Below are 14090 nucleotides of genomic sequence, written 5' to 3'. Positions count from 1 at the left end.
CCCCCTTCAGAAAAACCGCAAGGCTCTGGCAGCCTGTTCAGATCTACTTCCAGCAATAAGATGATTCTTGAATCAAAACCACAAAAGTCAGCCGGTGCTTTCACTGTGACACCATGCAGACAGCCGGAATTCTAACTGGTATTAAATGCACAATTAATAAAAATTACTTTCAGGAAAATCGATGATTCATGATGGTGGGAAGTTAATAGAACCAGTGGATGAAAGAGAGAGGAAGGACACGTGTGCTCACGACCGGATGGTCTGCATCCTACTTAGGATGTTGCCTGTAACACGGGGAGATTCAGGTGGTTTGATCCGACCCCCACCTGGCAAAGAGGCAGGTTAGTCAGCCCCGTCGCTGGGGATTTCTAGTCTCCTCTGGGCGGAGCTGGCATTTCCTAACTGATTCCTTTCTCTTCTCTTAAGGGCAGGGTCTCCGAGGCTGCCAGGTGTCTTGAAAAAGGTCTCGCACTGTGTGCATCGGGTGCTCTTGGGGGTCACTGGAACTGGTGACTAAACAAAAAAGAGTAAAAACAGAAGTGAAGTCAAACTGTTTTCAGTCTCTGATCCGGACGGAAGCCCCTCCTTGCCCTTTCTCATTATGATCCCGATGGAGGCGCTTCCCTCCTCTTTGCTTTCCTGTCACCCTCATCCCATTTTTCTTCTTTACAACACTTATCACAATTGGAAACTAAATCCATTTATTTTGGGTGCAGACAGGCAGTATACCAAAGAAGTTACGAATGTGGCACCTAGAGCCAGGGTCTGGGCTCTGTCATAGCTAGCTGGGTGACCTTGGGCAAATTACTTAATCAACCTGTCCCGTAGTTTCTTCATCCCTGCAATGGGGATGATAAAAGTGCCGACTTCACAGGGCTGTAAGAATTAAACAAGATCGTATTTGTAAAGCACCTTAGAGCATGTGAGGCAAAATAGTAAGTGTATATGTGTTGGCTCTTTCTGTTTACTTGCTAGTATTTATCGTCTCGTGTTAAATATCAAATATTTATCTCCTAAATGTGCCCTGAAATGGCCAGGGCCATTATCCTGGTTACTATTTCTTCACTGCCCAGATAGGTGCCTGGCACCTAACTGATGAGCAAAAAGCATTACGTTATGCTATAAGCATCTTGTTTAAAAACTAACCTGTTTATTTCAATGTCTAGCAAACTTCGGAGCCTCTGAATAACTTGTCTAAAATATTTTTGGTCAAACAACTCTTTCTCTAGGAGAGTAAGTAATCACTCTGAATAATGCCTAATGGGTAAGAGGAATTCAACAAATATTTATTGACTGAACTACAAATGGAATTTGGGGGACAAATACAGTACTAATTAACTTATATTGATTATATACCTGTATGTATGTACATTTTTATGTTTTATGAGTATACACACACACAGACATACTGCCTCTAAACATCACATTTTAAGAAATAACTGATACAAGAATCTTTGAGTTAGTATCAAGACTTCTATTTCCATCGATTGCCTTTATAGCTGTACAATTAAAATTTAGGGTGGTTTCCTTTATTGACCCAATAAAATAAAAGCTTGGAGATCACTGAAATCATCTAAATATTCAGCATTCCTCAAAAATCTCCCTGAACTATGCCTATAATAGGCCCCCTCTAATTCTAAGAACAGAATGACAATTAAAAAACATATTTTTTGTCTTTAAAGCACAGGATTTCTTGCCTCATGCCTCAGTGCTTTATAAAAGAAGAAGATAACTCTGGGTCTGCAATGGAAGCTAGGTAGAGCCTGTCCTAGTGCCTCTGTCCTACAGACGCGTGGCTAAAATGAAGCTGATTCGACACAGGCATACTCTATCCCAGAGTAATAGAGTCTTTAGGATGACTTTGGGTCTCACCTGTTCTAATTTTACTACTGAGACTGGATGTCCCACGTAAATGGGGGACTCAGGTTGTTGGATGACATTGTTTGACCTTGACATCACCGGACTCAGGTTAAGTGAGAGCTGACCCTGGAGCTGAGGGTCTGCAGAAGCGAGTGTGGATGACTTTGGATTAACCATGGCTGCAGGGCCGACGACAAGATGAGCTGTTGATCCAAGGCCAGGCAAGCTGAAATTCATAGGTCCTGTGTTTTGGAGAGCACTAGGAGTGGAAGAAACCGGGCCGGGCATTGCAGGAGAATAGAGAACAGGAAAAGGGGCCAGAGTCGAAGATGGTAAGACCATGCAAGGAACGCTGAAGGACGGCAGCTGACCTGAAGATGGGCCCACAGTATGAGGGGTTTGACTGCCAGATAAGAGCACATTGAAACCATTTAATCCTGAAAGAGAAGCAGAACAAAGTGAAGATCAACACAACATGAGGATACCATTCAAGCTCACACTGCTCATGGCCCTTTCAAATGAAAGTCCACAATAAATCAATGAACAATGAAACCCTCCGCCACCTGGCCAGGCCAAGTAGCCCCATCCCACTCCTGCACAGCAGTGGCCAAGACTACGATATCACATTGACCTGTGCGATCATTTGGTTGATGCCTGCAAAGGGATCTTAATGGGAGTTCCACTGAACTCCAGCTAAGGAGGAAAGTGAAACTTGGATGGGAGTAATGACATCTTTACTTTTATAAACTTCCAACTGAAAATTTATATTTCACTCAATTATGATCACAGGCCACAAATCACAATAGTATTAATAGTACCTTGACTTTGTCACTAGTAAAAAGTCCAGAAATGTTCATATTACATCATAGCTATTGCAGATTTCTTAATACACTGTCGAGCTAATTATTAGAACATGGAGATTAAGACAATACTGGACTTGCTGCCAGATCTCTTTATTATAAGTAATTTCAAAAACTGTTTTTCTAATTATAATCAATCTAATTGGCTTCCTTTGTAATCCTATGTACTTAATTCTACACATCTGTAAACATTTTGAGGAGGAATCCTTGGGCTTCACCAGACTGCAAAGGGTCCATGGCACAGAAAAAGTTAAGAATCCCTGTGTTGGGCTGTAATTTTCACTCATCCGGGGCTGAGTCTGTTTTTGTTCATCAATGTATCCCCAACACTGAGGATCATGCTTAGAGTAAGCACACAAAAAATATTTGCTAAAGGAATGTATCTAGATAAGTGAACAGTAATAAATACCTACCTAACCTGTTCTGGCAGGTTAGGCGTAAGCCAGTAAGCAATCAAGGAAAATCAATTTAAGTATCTTTGCATTAAGAGCAGCTTTATGTACATAGTGCATATCTTAAAAATTAAGTATCTATTGTATTTCAGCTTTAATTCAAAATAGTAACACCATTATTGAGTCTTACTAACAGCCAGGCACTATTATTCTAAGTGCTTCAGATGTATTATCTTATTAAATTTAATTTAGTTTTCATAGCACCCCCATGAAGCAGATACTGTTATTATTGTGATTTTACCAATGAGGATGGCTGAATACTTAAGTTCATGCAGATAATAAGTGGTTGCAAGTGTCAAGCCCTCTTACGCCAGACCTGGTACTCGACCACGATGATATCCTCAGTACTTCTAGATACACAAGAGCTCAGAATGCTAGCTGTGCATAAGGGCTAATAGATTCATACTATTATATTAAGCCAAGAGCAGACTCAGCTGCATTATAAAAATAGAATCATGTCTTGAATTTGTTGTGCTTTTTCACCAAATAATGTTTAATGTATTTTTTTTTTAAATCACCTGCCCTAATTATTTTCCCATTATCCCTGAAGTTGGTAATAGTAGAAGCAGCTTCTCCCTTCATTTTATATATAGATGGAGAAAACAAAGGGGCTAAGAGTAAAGTGACTCAGAGGCAACAGACAGCAGCACATCAATGAACCGCTTTTGTCAGGTGACACAGACAAACATTTAAAAATTCAATTTGGGATCTGACTACTACCACAAGGGACTCTAAGGCACGATGACATCTCTTACCGGCTGGAGACTGCACATAAAGATATTGCAGCAAAGAGGACTCTTTGGTGCTTTCGTTTTCCTTTGAAGGCTTTTCAACATCTATATTTCCTGAAGGATTTTCCCACTCAGAAGAAGCAAAGCAGTTTGCTGCAGCCTTTCCTGAAGCCTCCTTTGCAGCAGGGAGCTGGCTGTTCCCATGAGCATCTTCGAGGGGCGTGGATGCCCTGCCGCCCAGAGTCTTGGGAGAGGAAAAGTCTGTGGAATCTGAGGGTTTCTAAGCACAAACAAACCAGGAACCAGAACATCAAGTCAAAATTCCAGTAGTAAATCTTAATAACAGCTTTCTCAACATGGCTAACGTATAAACAATAAAGTAAAACAGAGCTACGTGCTGCACTGATTTTATGTATGTAAGTTGTTTTAATTCTGTTTATGGGAACGGTCTGAAAATAAATGTTATGTTACATGCATCTACAGGCTTATAATTTCTAAGTATAGAAATGATAGAGATTATAGTAATAGAAAACTGGCCATGTTTTTTAGACTAAAATTTCTGAGCTGGTAACAAATACAGGGTGTCGATGCTACAGTCTTTTGGGGGCCTTATAGGAACTGTGGGCTGGCCCAAGCTGTCTTGGTTATCTAAGACATATGCCATTCTTTTACTTCTGATCTGCAACCCAGGCTATATACAAAATGAGAAAAATTCATTCTGGCAAGGGAAAGACAGAGAGGAGAAAGGTTCCTAATTAATGGAACATTTCCATGAAGTGTGCCTAGCTGACCTACTGCAAGCTGCAGTAATGACCGCGCTTCTGCTTTCTGGAAGTTTTACTGGTCATATCTCATTAACTTCTGAATGGCTACCAAGTGGGAGATGTGGACAGCTCATATTTGTGTTTTTTCCATTTTGTAGCTAGGGAAACAGGATCCCTGGGCAGTGAAGAGTGACTCTGGAACTCAGCTGCATCCTGGATTAGGATGATTACTTCAGTGATCCCAACTTGTTTAAAAACAAAGGATACAAAAAAGACTGGGAGAAAAGTACATGTTAACAGTGATTGCCTCTGTGTGGTGGGATCATGGGTACGTTTTTTCTTCTTCATACTTTTTAGCATTTTATACAAAGTGTGACTTTTATAAAAATCACTTTTCTTACAGTACTATTTGAAGGCAGGATTTTTGGGAGAGCCGGTCCAGGAGCTTAATTATGCAAATCACACGTGAAATAGCCTATATTCTAGACTCCACTACTTATTAATATCTGTGTGTCTCCACTAGGAAGAAGCTCAGGGCTAGTGGGATGTCACTAGCCACATCACCACACATCCACTCCCTTACCTTGGGCATAACGAGCGACAGGGGGCTGTCTTCGTATTCCCTTCTTTGTCTTTTCATGGCTGGCTCACCCTCTTCCTCAGGCTTCCTCTCCTCACAGAGGCGCTTCTGAGCCAAGGGTGCAGATGACAGCTCTGCTGCAGCTGGGGCTTCCGAACTTCTGCCATCCTTCTCTGACCATGACCCCGACCCTGGGGATGGCCCCTCCTGCAGGTTCCCATACAGCATGAACAGGGAGGGGGAGGGTATGTATACCAAGGGCTGGCCAGCAAGCAGAGCTGGCTTCAAGCTCTCCACGGCAGAGGCTACAGAAGCGAGCGAGACGTTTACTTGTCCATTCAGGCCATTCTGCCCGGAGAATGCCTGCAGGTCCGTCTGAGTAACAGGCAATACTGGGTGGGCTAAACCAGGATTAACACAATATTCTGAATCAACAGAGAGGACAGGGAAAGGAACGGCAGGGTCCAAGCTGCTTGACGAAGGCCCCACTCTCTTACTGGCAAGGGCTTTTCCCCTGTAATAAAGAGAAATATAATGAGGACCATCAAGTTGGCATGTTCAGCCAACTCCTGACCCTTCCCGTCCCCAAAGAGAGCCATACCAAGTGAGAAGTGAGATAATACTGCTCAGGCAGATATTAAAACACAGTCCCCGAGCACATATTAGCTCACCCCAGAGCCAAATCACCAGGTACAGCCTGGATGGATGGGCAGGGTTTGGGGTGGGAGAGCCAATGTGGGAAGAGCCGTTGTAATCCCAGGTGAGAGCTAACCCTGGTTCCTGTTTCTTCTTTTCCCCATCTAATAGTTATTAATTACTGAGCACTTACTCCTTTGCCAGGCGTGTAGATACTATTATGATTAGCATAATATTATAATAATTTTATCCAGTTATGCTCATAATAGCTACTTTCCTCTCCGCTAGTTTACCAGTGAGGAAAACAGAAGCTCAGAGGTTAATCGACCTGCCTAAGGTGAGCCAGCTCTGCAGTGGGGAATCTGGGCCCAACACCCACATCTGCTTGATGGCAAAGCCCCTGTCCTCAGTCACTGTGAGAGACCCTGGCTGCACAAAAGAGACTGGACCAGACTTTGACTCAGACAAAGACTAATCAAGTTTGTCTCAAACCCAGCGTGAAGTAAATGAAGTGGGCAGTGAGTGAAGAAACAAACTTACCTATTAAATTGTTATTTTCTGTCCTTGTCCCATTCTGCTCAGCATTACTAAAGAGTTTTTAGGTAGCATGTGTTCAAAATTAAGTCTCATCGATATATGAGATCATAAACAATGGCTTCACCTTTTATATAGAAAAATTTCCGAAGATTCAAAACCACATTTATGTTTTTAGTATACTTTTAGGAATAGACGAGGAAAATCCTTTAAAATAGTTAACAGAGGACAGGAATTTCTTTCAGCCTTTCTGACGGAATCACGGAGACCTATTTTGCCCACCATCTCACTGTCCGTTGTGCTGCCGGGAATAAAATGGGGTGCCCTGGGCTGCAGAGATGAGCCACCTCTCCATCCACAGCTCCCTGAGTGAGTAATCGGTACTGCTCAGCTCTACAAAACTCAGCACGCCCACACTGAGCACATCCCCCACCATCCTACCTCCAGTGGTCACCTTCAACCTCCCCATCTCCACCAACAGTAGCACCCTCACCCGGCACCCAGATGCTCTTTTTGATGCCTTTGTCTACTTTAGCCAGTCTTGCTGACTCACTGGCTTACGCTGATTTCCCTTTCTTTCCATCTCCAGCTGACATGGCTTAGATCTGCCCCACTGCAGACCAGAAAGACTACAAACGCTCTGTTCCGTGTCTGCTCCTCTAGAGCCTTCTCTACTTCTACTCTCACCTCTAAAAGCAGCCAGAGTGGTCTTCCTCAGTGAGCCTTTAATAGTTCTTTACTGTTCCTGTGATCAATTCAAACTTTTCTACCTGGCTTTCAGAGCTTCCCGCCAACTTGACCTACTTACCTCCAGTACCTAAGCCCTGCTTCTGAGTGACCTCTCCTTTTACTATCCTATCTGGACAAAGCATCACAACTAAACTAATCAGCTTTGGGTCCCTCTACTCTCTGACCCTGCCTTATAAACTGTTTCTTCCCATATCTGTCATCAAAAACCTCCCCCGTTCTCTCTTTGGCGTTTCTTATGCTTTCTCTGATATTGTATGATTTCTTTCAAAATCAGACCTCAAATTTAAGTCAGATAGCTTGGGTTTGAATGCCAGCTCTGTCCCTTATTAGCAATGTGACCCTGGACAAGTTACTTAATCTCTTTAGGTTTCAGTTTCCTCTCTGTAAAATAAGGATAATAGTACCAACCTCAAAAGATTGTTACTGTGATCAGATGGGTTAACATACATTAAAGCCCTTGGAACAGTACCTGGTAATCAATAAACAAAGCTAGCTATGATGATGACAGAGTGATTTATGAGACTATGATGCTCAGTGTCATGTTAGTACTGAAATGTCTTTTTCTAGTGTATTTATCTTTTTATTTTGTTCCCTATCAGCTATCATAGCTTACAGGATAAATTTTTCATCTTTTGTGTCCCCAGTGCTACTTCCCACAAGTGTTGGGCACAAAAAGGAAACTTATCAACTCTTAATAAACAAATGGCTAACAAATTTTATCTTTTAATGGGTGGCATTTCAATTTAGTCAAAGTTAACGCTAGGAAATAGAAAGAATATATGTTTTTCCAGACTACTTACTGTGAATTGTCTTCTATTTTCTGTCTGTAGATAGCTGCTAGACTTCCAATTTCTAAAGAGTAGCCACCTGATCCTGAAAGGGAAAATGAAGGTTTAACAAATACGGAAAGAGACTTATCCGCACCAAAATTATATACAGCAGAATTCATTATTCTCAGCTCAGGTATTACAAGAGTATCTCAAATCCACTCTGGTTTTGATTAAAAGACAGAAATTTCCAGAAGCTAGCTGTTATGGTGAATTCAGGAGTCATCAAAAATTAGTAAGAAAACAAAGTAAGCGTTGCTTTGTAAGTCTGATGAATTTCTGAGACATATCAAACAGGCCAACCACTGCAAGCCAACTGATCTTCAAGGCTGACCAGGGTCAATTTTAGGCATGGGGCCATGTTCACACACTGTGAAGTCAGCATCTCCCCTGCCCTCAATAATTGTTTCACTTCAGTCAAGCGAAAAGTAGGCCTCTGGAAAAAACAGGCAGGGCCTAGAGAGTTAATTCATACTAAAATGCCAGCACATGAGTAGGGCTACAATTACATGGCAACTGATGGATTCCATGGATTAAGCGAGGGCAGGATACCTTGCTCTTCTCTGTACGGGCTGCTGGGTTCCGAGTTCACCCTCCTTTGGATCCTCTCAGAAGCCTGAATTGTGTTAAAAGAACAGTGACGAGTCAGCTTCTGTTTTGCACAGACTTGAATCTTGCCATATGTTTCTCTTTTCAATTCCGGTAAGACAGATGCAGAAACATCCACTAGTTCTTCATCTAAATAAATGAGAGAATTGGTAGTGTTCTTATACAGCTATACTCCAGGATAATTTTAGTCTTTTAAAGAGATAGCTTTGAACCTATAATTGCAGTGGAGCTACCCTATAAATCAAAGGAATTTTATGAGCCTTGTCTCAAACCCCAATTTCTTTCGATGTACTAATTTTTTTTCAAAAGTTAGTGGAATACTATAAAATGAGATTGAATCTATATATTCTAAAATTATCTGAACTGCAACAAAAGTAGAGCAAGATGTTCTTCAACCCAAATTAGAATGAGCCCGACATTTCAGATGCTCCATTTGAGCAGAGTATCAAAGGAAAATCTGACCATGCTCAGTCCAACATGCACATTTTGAGATTTGCTTTCAAGATTAATTGAGACCAGCCTCCTATGCCACAGACCTAGGGCAATGAATATGAGAATCTCTATTTTTTAGTAGGCTTTATTATTTCTTTCTTATATAATAGGAAGTTCAGTTACTAAGTGACCAAAGAAATAAGTTCAGCAGAAATCTCATGGTTAAAATGTTGCAGAACAGTGAGGATATTAGAAGGGAGGGTGGGCCCTGGAGGCACATTTTGTGCTCTAAGAAGCCTGTGTGAAGTCCAGACAGAATTTTCTATATGGACTCAGGCAGCCATCCCTGTTGTCTAGATGGTCACTCCTACCTTGTTCACTTGTGCTAATTTTTTAAAGCTTAAAGCATGCACATTTTAATTATAAAACTGATTTAATAAACTGAAAGGCCCAGCTAGACTTAAATTTTATAAAACACACACTTTCACATTGATGTAACTTTAAAACTGGAAAAAAAATTACCTTTATGGTTTTCTTTTTCTTATAACAAAAGCCCAATAAATGGTCCTTTTAGAAAAATCAGAAATTACAAAACCCAAAAGAAAATAGGTCAAGCTAGTAACAGGGACCATATCTGCCTCCTTCCTGATACATGTAAAACATTGGACAAAATATACAAAACAATGGCTCTTAAGACACTGGACATCAGGACATGAAGGGCAGTGATCCCTTAGAGACAGGATTCTAACGAGGTGAGCTCTATGATTGTTCTAGCTTACTGTCTGGAGAATGTTTCTAGGTTGTGATGCAGGGAAGGGGAGCTAGACAGAGCCTGGTGGTCTCCCTAAGTCGAGGATGCAGCTGGGAATCCTGAAAAGCCAAGGCCGCTAGAGTTTGCAGGGCAGAATGCTGGAGAGGAGAGCTGTACAGAAAAAGAATGCTGGGGGTCTGCAGAGAGTCCCCTCAAATGTTCAGTGGAGTACAAATGCATGTGAGAAAGCTACCCAAGTCCAGGGAAAGTACCACTCAAAAGGAGCAGAGGAACAGTGTCTGCAGCTCATACAGGGCTGAGACAGTGCCTATTGCCAATAGCTGCAGTTGAAAAACCTCATAATTCAGGGAGCACTAAATTCAGGTCAGAGCACTAAAAAGGGTGTTGCGTTGGTAATGGGGAAAATGTACTGAACTAAATGCTGATAGTGTCCTGCCCAGAAAAGCTTAAAAGCAAGACCCCAAAGTATCGCTGTTTCTGTGTAACTTCACTGCATCCCAGAACAAAGCTCAAGAACATTTTTAGGGACACAGAAATGTCTACCGTCTAACAATATATAATTCTCAGTGTCTGGCATACAACTAAAAATTACCATGTACACAAAGAAGCAGGACAATATAACCCAAAATGAGGAGAAAAATCAATTGAAATTGCCCCAGAAGTGACAAAGATGACAGAATAGTAGACCAGCACATTAAAACAGTTACTAGAATTATATTCCACAAATTTAAGAAGCTAAGGGAAAGACCGAATATGTTAAATAGAGATATCAAAAATACAAAGGCCCAAATCAAATTACTAGAGATAATGCAGTGGTGGAGGTGAAACATAGAGTGTATAGGATTAGTGGCAGAGTAGATACTGCAGAAAAAAAATTAGTGAACTTGAAGACATACCAAGAGAAACTGTACAAAAATGAAACAGAGAGAGAAAAAAGACTGAAAGAAATGAACAAAGTATCAGCGAACTGTGGGACAACTTTAGGCAGCCAAAGACAAGCATAACTGGAGTTTCCAAAGACAGGAGATGAGGAGTCAGAAAAAATATTTGAAGAAATAATGGCTGAACATTTGCTGAATTTGATAAAAACTTTAAATGAATAGGTCCAAGAAGCTGAAGAAACACAAGCACAAGAAACATGAAGAAAAGTACATGAAGTCACACATCATCAAACTGCTTAAAATCAGCCACAGAGTTTTAAATGATTTAGATGAAATAAACATATTAAAAGCAGCCAGGGAAAAATGACACATTATATACAGAATAACAAGATGATGGTAGATTCCTTGTCAGAAACAATGCACACTAGAAGACAGTGCAGCAATTTCTTTAAAGAACTGAAAGAAAAAAACATTCAACCTAGAATTCTTCACCCAGAGGAAATATTTTTCAAAAACAAAGGAGAAGCTTCTGTGCATCTCTTTTGCCCACTTTTTAATGGAGTTGTTTGAGTTTTCCTTGCTAATTTGCTTGAGTTCTTTGTAGATTCTGGTTATTAGTCCTTTATCAGATGTATAGCTTGTGAATATTTTCTCCCATTCTGTAGGTTGTCTGTTTGCTCTGTTAATTATTTCCTTGGCTGTGCAGAAGCTTTTTAATTTAATAAAGTCCCATTTATTTATTATTGCTGTTACTGTGATTGCCATTATGGTCTCCTTTAAAAATTATTTACGTAGGCCAATATCTAGAAGAGTTTTTCCCACATTTTATTCTAGAATTCTTATGGTTTCATGCCTTACATTTAAGTCCTTTATGTATCTTGGATTAATTTTTGTAAGTGGTGAGAGATATGGATCATGTTTCATTCTTCCACATGTGGCTATCCAATTTTCCCAGCACCATCATTGAATGTGGATTTATTTCCCCTGGTATATACTGCTGTCTGCTTTATCAAAGATCAATTGGCTGTATGTGGATGGTTTTATATGTGGGTTTTTTGTACTGTTCCATTAGTCTAAAATGGCCAATAAACATATGAAAAAATGCTCAATGTCACTAATCAGCAGGGAAATGCAAATTAAAACCACAATGAGATATCACCTTACTACAGTCAGAATGGCCTTTATTAAAAAGTCCAATACCAATAGATGCTGACGTGGATGCAGAAAGAAAGGAACACTTATACACTGTTGGTGGGACTGCAAATTAGTACAACCTCTACGGAAAACAGTATGGAGATTCCTCAAAGAACTAAAAGTAGACCTACCATTTGATCCAGCAATCCCACTACTGGGTTTTTACCTAAAGAAAAAGAAGTAATTTTATCAAAAAGACACCTGCACTTGAATGTTTACTGTAGCACAATTCACAATTGCAAAGATGTGGAATCAACCTAAGTGCCCATCAACTCATGAGCAGATTAACAAAATGTGGTATATGTATACCATGGAGTACTACTCAGCCATAAAAAAAGATGGATTAATGCCTTTTAAAATAATTTGAATGGAACTGGGGACCATCATCCTAAGTGAAGTAACTAAAGAATGGAAAAGCAAACACCACACGTACTCACTACTAAATTGGTACTAACTGATGAGCACACATGTGCACAGAGGAAAGTAAAACTCAACAGAAATCAACCAGGGGTGGAAGGAAGAGGAGGGGATGGGAGAAAATCTACATAACGGGGTATAAGGAACAGTATCTGGGTGAGGGGCACTCGTAACTATGACTCAAGCATTATAAAAGTGATTCATGGAACCAAAATTACTTGTACTGTGTAATTTGAAATTAAAAAAAAAACAAAGAAGAAATGAAGATGTTTTCAGACACGTAACAGCTGGAAGAATTCATGATGGGCCAGCCTGCACTATAAGGAATATTAAAGAAAGTTCATCAAGCAGAAGAAAAATGATACTTAATGGGCACCTACATCTATAAAAAGGAATGACAAACACTGGAAATGGTAACTACATGAGTAGACAAAAAATTTTTTTCTTATTATAATCTCTTTAAAAGATAATCAACTGTTTAAAGCAAAAATAACAACCATGCGCTATGGGGTATATAACATATAGAGCAGTAAAATGTTTGACAACACTAGCACAAAGGCCAGGCAAGGAGAAATAATAATGTTATTGTAAGGTTCTTATACAATATATGTAGTATCACTTGAAAGTAGACTGATAAAGACGCGCATTATAGACCTTAAAGCAACCATTAAAATAACAAAGCAGAGTTATAGCCAGTAAGCCAACAAAGGAGATGAAATGGAAGCATAAAAAATAATAAATTCAAAAGAAAGAAAAAGAGGAAAAAGAAACAATGAGCAAATGGGACAAATGGAAGACAAATAGCAAGATGATGGATTAAAATCCAAACACATCAAGAATCACATTAAATGTAAATGGTCTAAACCAGTGGTAGCTAACCTTTTTGGTACCAGACATGGGTTTTCATGGAAGAGAATTTTTCCACAAATGGGGGTTGGGGTTGGGGGGTGGGATGGGGATGGTTTCAGGATGATTTAAGCACATTACATTTATTGTGTACCTTATTTCTATTATTACATTGTTAGATATAATGAAATAATTACAAAACTCACTCTAATGCAAAATCTAATGCTGCCACTGATCTGACAGGGGGTGGAGCTCAGGCTGTGATGCAAACGATGGGGAGTGGCTGTAAATACAGATGATGCTTTGCTTGCTGGCCCACCACTCACCTCCTGGTATGCGGCAGGTTCCTAACAGGCCACAGACCGGTACCAGTCTGAGGCTCAGGGGTTGAGGACAGCAGGTCTAAACAACCCAATTAAAGATCAGAAATTGTAAGATTAGACTAAAAAAACAACTCAACTATATACTGCCCACCAGAAACTCACCTTAAATATAGATACAAATTGTTTAAGAGTAAAAGGGTGAACAATATATACTATGCTAATTAATCAAAAGTAAGCTGAAATGACTATATTACTATCAGATAAAGTATATTTCAGAGCACAGAATGTATCACCAGGAATAAGGAGGGTCATTTCATAATGAAAAAAGGGTCAGTTCATCAAGACATAGTGATTCTATGCAGACAGAGCTCATGACAGCTTCAAGATACATGGACAACTTGACAGAACTGCATGAAAAAATAGACAAATCTGCAACTATAATCAAAGATTTTAACATCCATCTATCAATAATTGATAGAACAAGTAGACATAAAATCAGTAAGGATATAAAAGAATTAAAAAATACTATGGGCCGGGCATGGTGGCTCACGCCTGTAATCCTAGCTCTCTGGGAGGCCGAGGCGGGCGGATTGTTTGAGCTCAGGAGTTCGAGACCAGCCTG

General features: G+C 40.1%; 1 protein-coding gene across 1 annotated transcript in view; it reads right to left on the bottom strand.

Moving 5' to 3' along the window:
- Positions 1–101: 101 nt before the first annotated feature.
- Positions 102–14090, bottom strand: part of E2F7 (E2F transcription factor 7) — a 36032-nt gene continuing 22043 nt past the window's right edge. Inside the window, exons 8-13 of the mRNA XM_012648364.1 lie at positions 8547–8732; positions 7968–8040; positions 5251–5761; positions 3928–4183; positions 1873–2297; positions 102–513 (exon numbers count right to left, since the gene is read on the bottom strand). Coding sequence (XP_012503818.1) covers positions 343–513; positions 1873–2297; positions 3928–4183; positions 5251–5761; positions 7968–8040; positions 8547–8732 — 1622 coding nt within the window. The 3' untranslated portion in view covers positions 102–342. The remainder of the gene's footprint in view (positions 514–1872; positions 2298–3927; positions 4184–5250; positions 5762–7967; positions 8041–8546; positions 8733–14090) is intronic.

Source organism: Propithecus coquereli, unplaced genomic scaffold (genome assembly GCF_000956105.1).
Source record: "Propithecus coquereli isolate 6110/MARCELLA unplaced genomic scaffold, Pcoq_1.0 Scaffold282, whole genome shotgun sequence".
NCBI classification, from domain to species: domain Eukaryota; kingdom Metazoa; phylum Chordata; class Mammalia; order Primates; family Indriidae; genus Propithecus; species Propithecus coquereli.
This window is presented reverse-complemented; position numbering and strand designations above follow the sequence as displayed.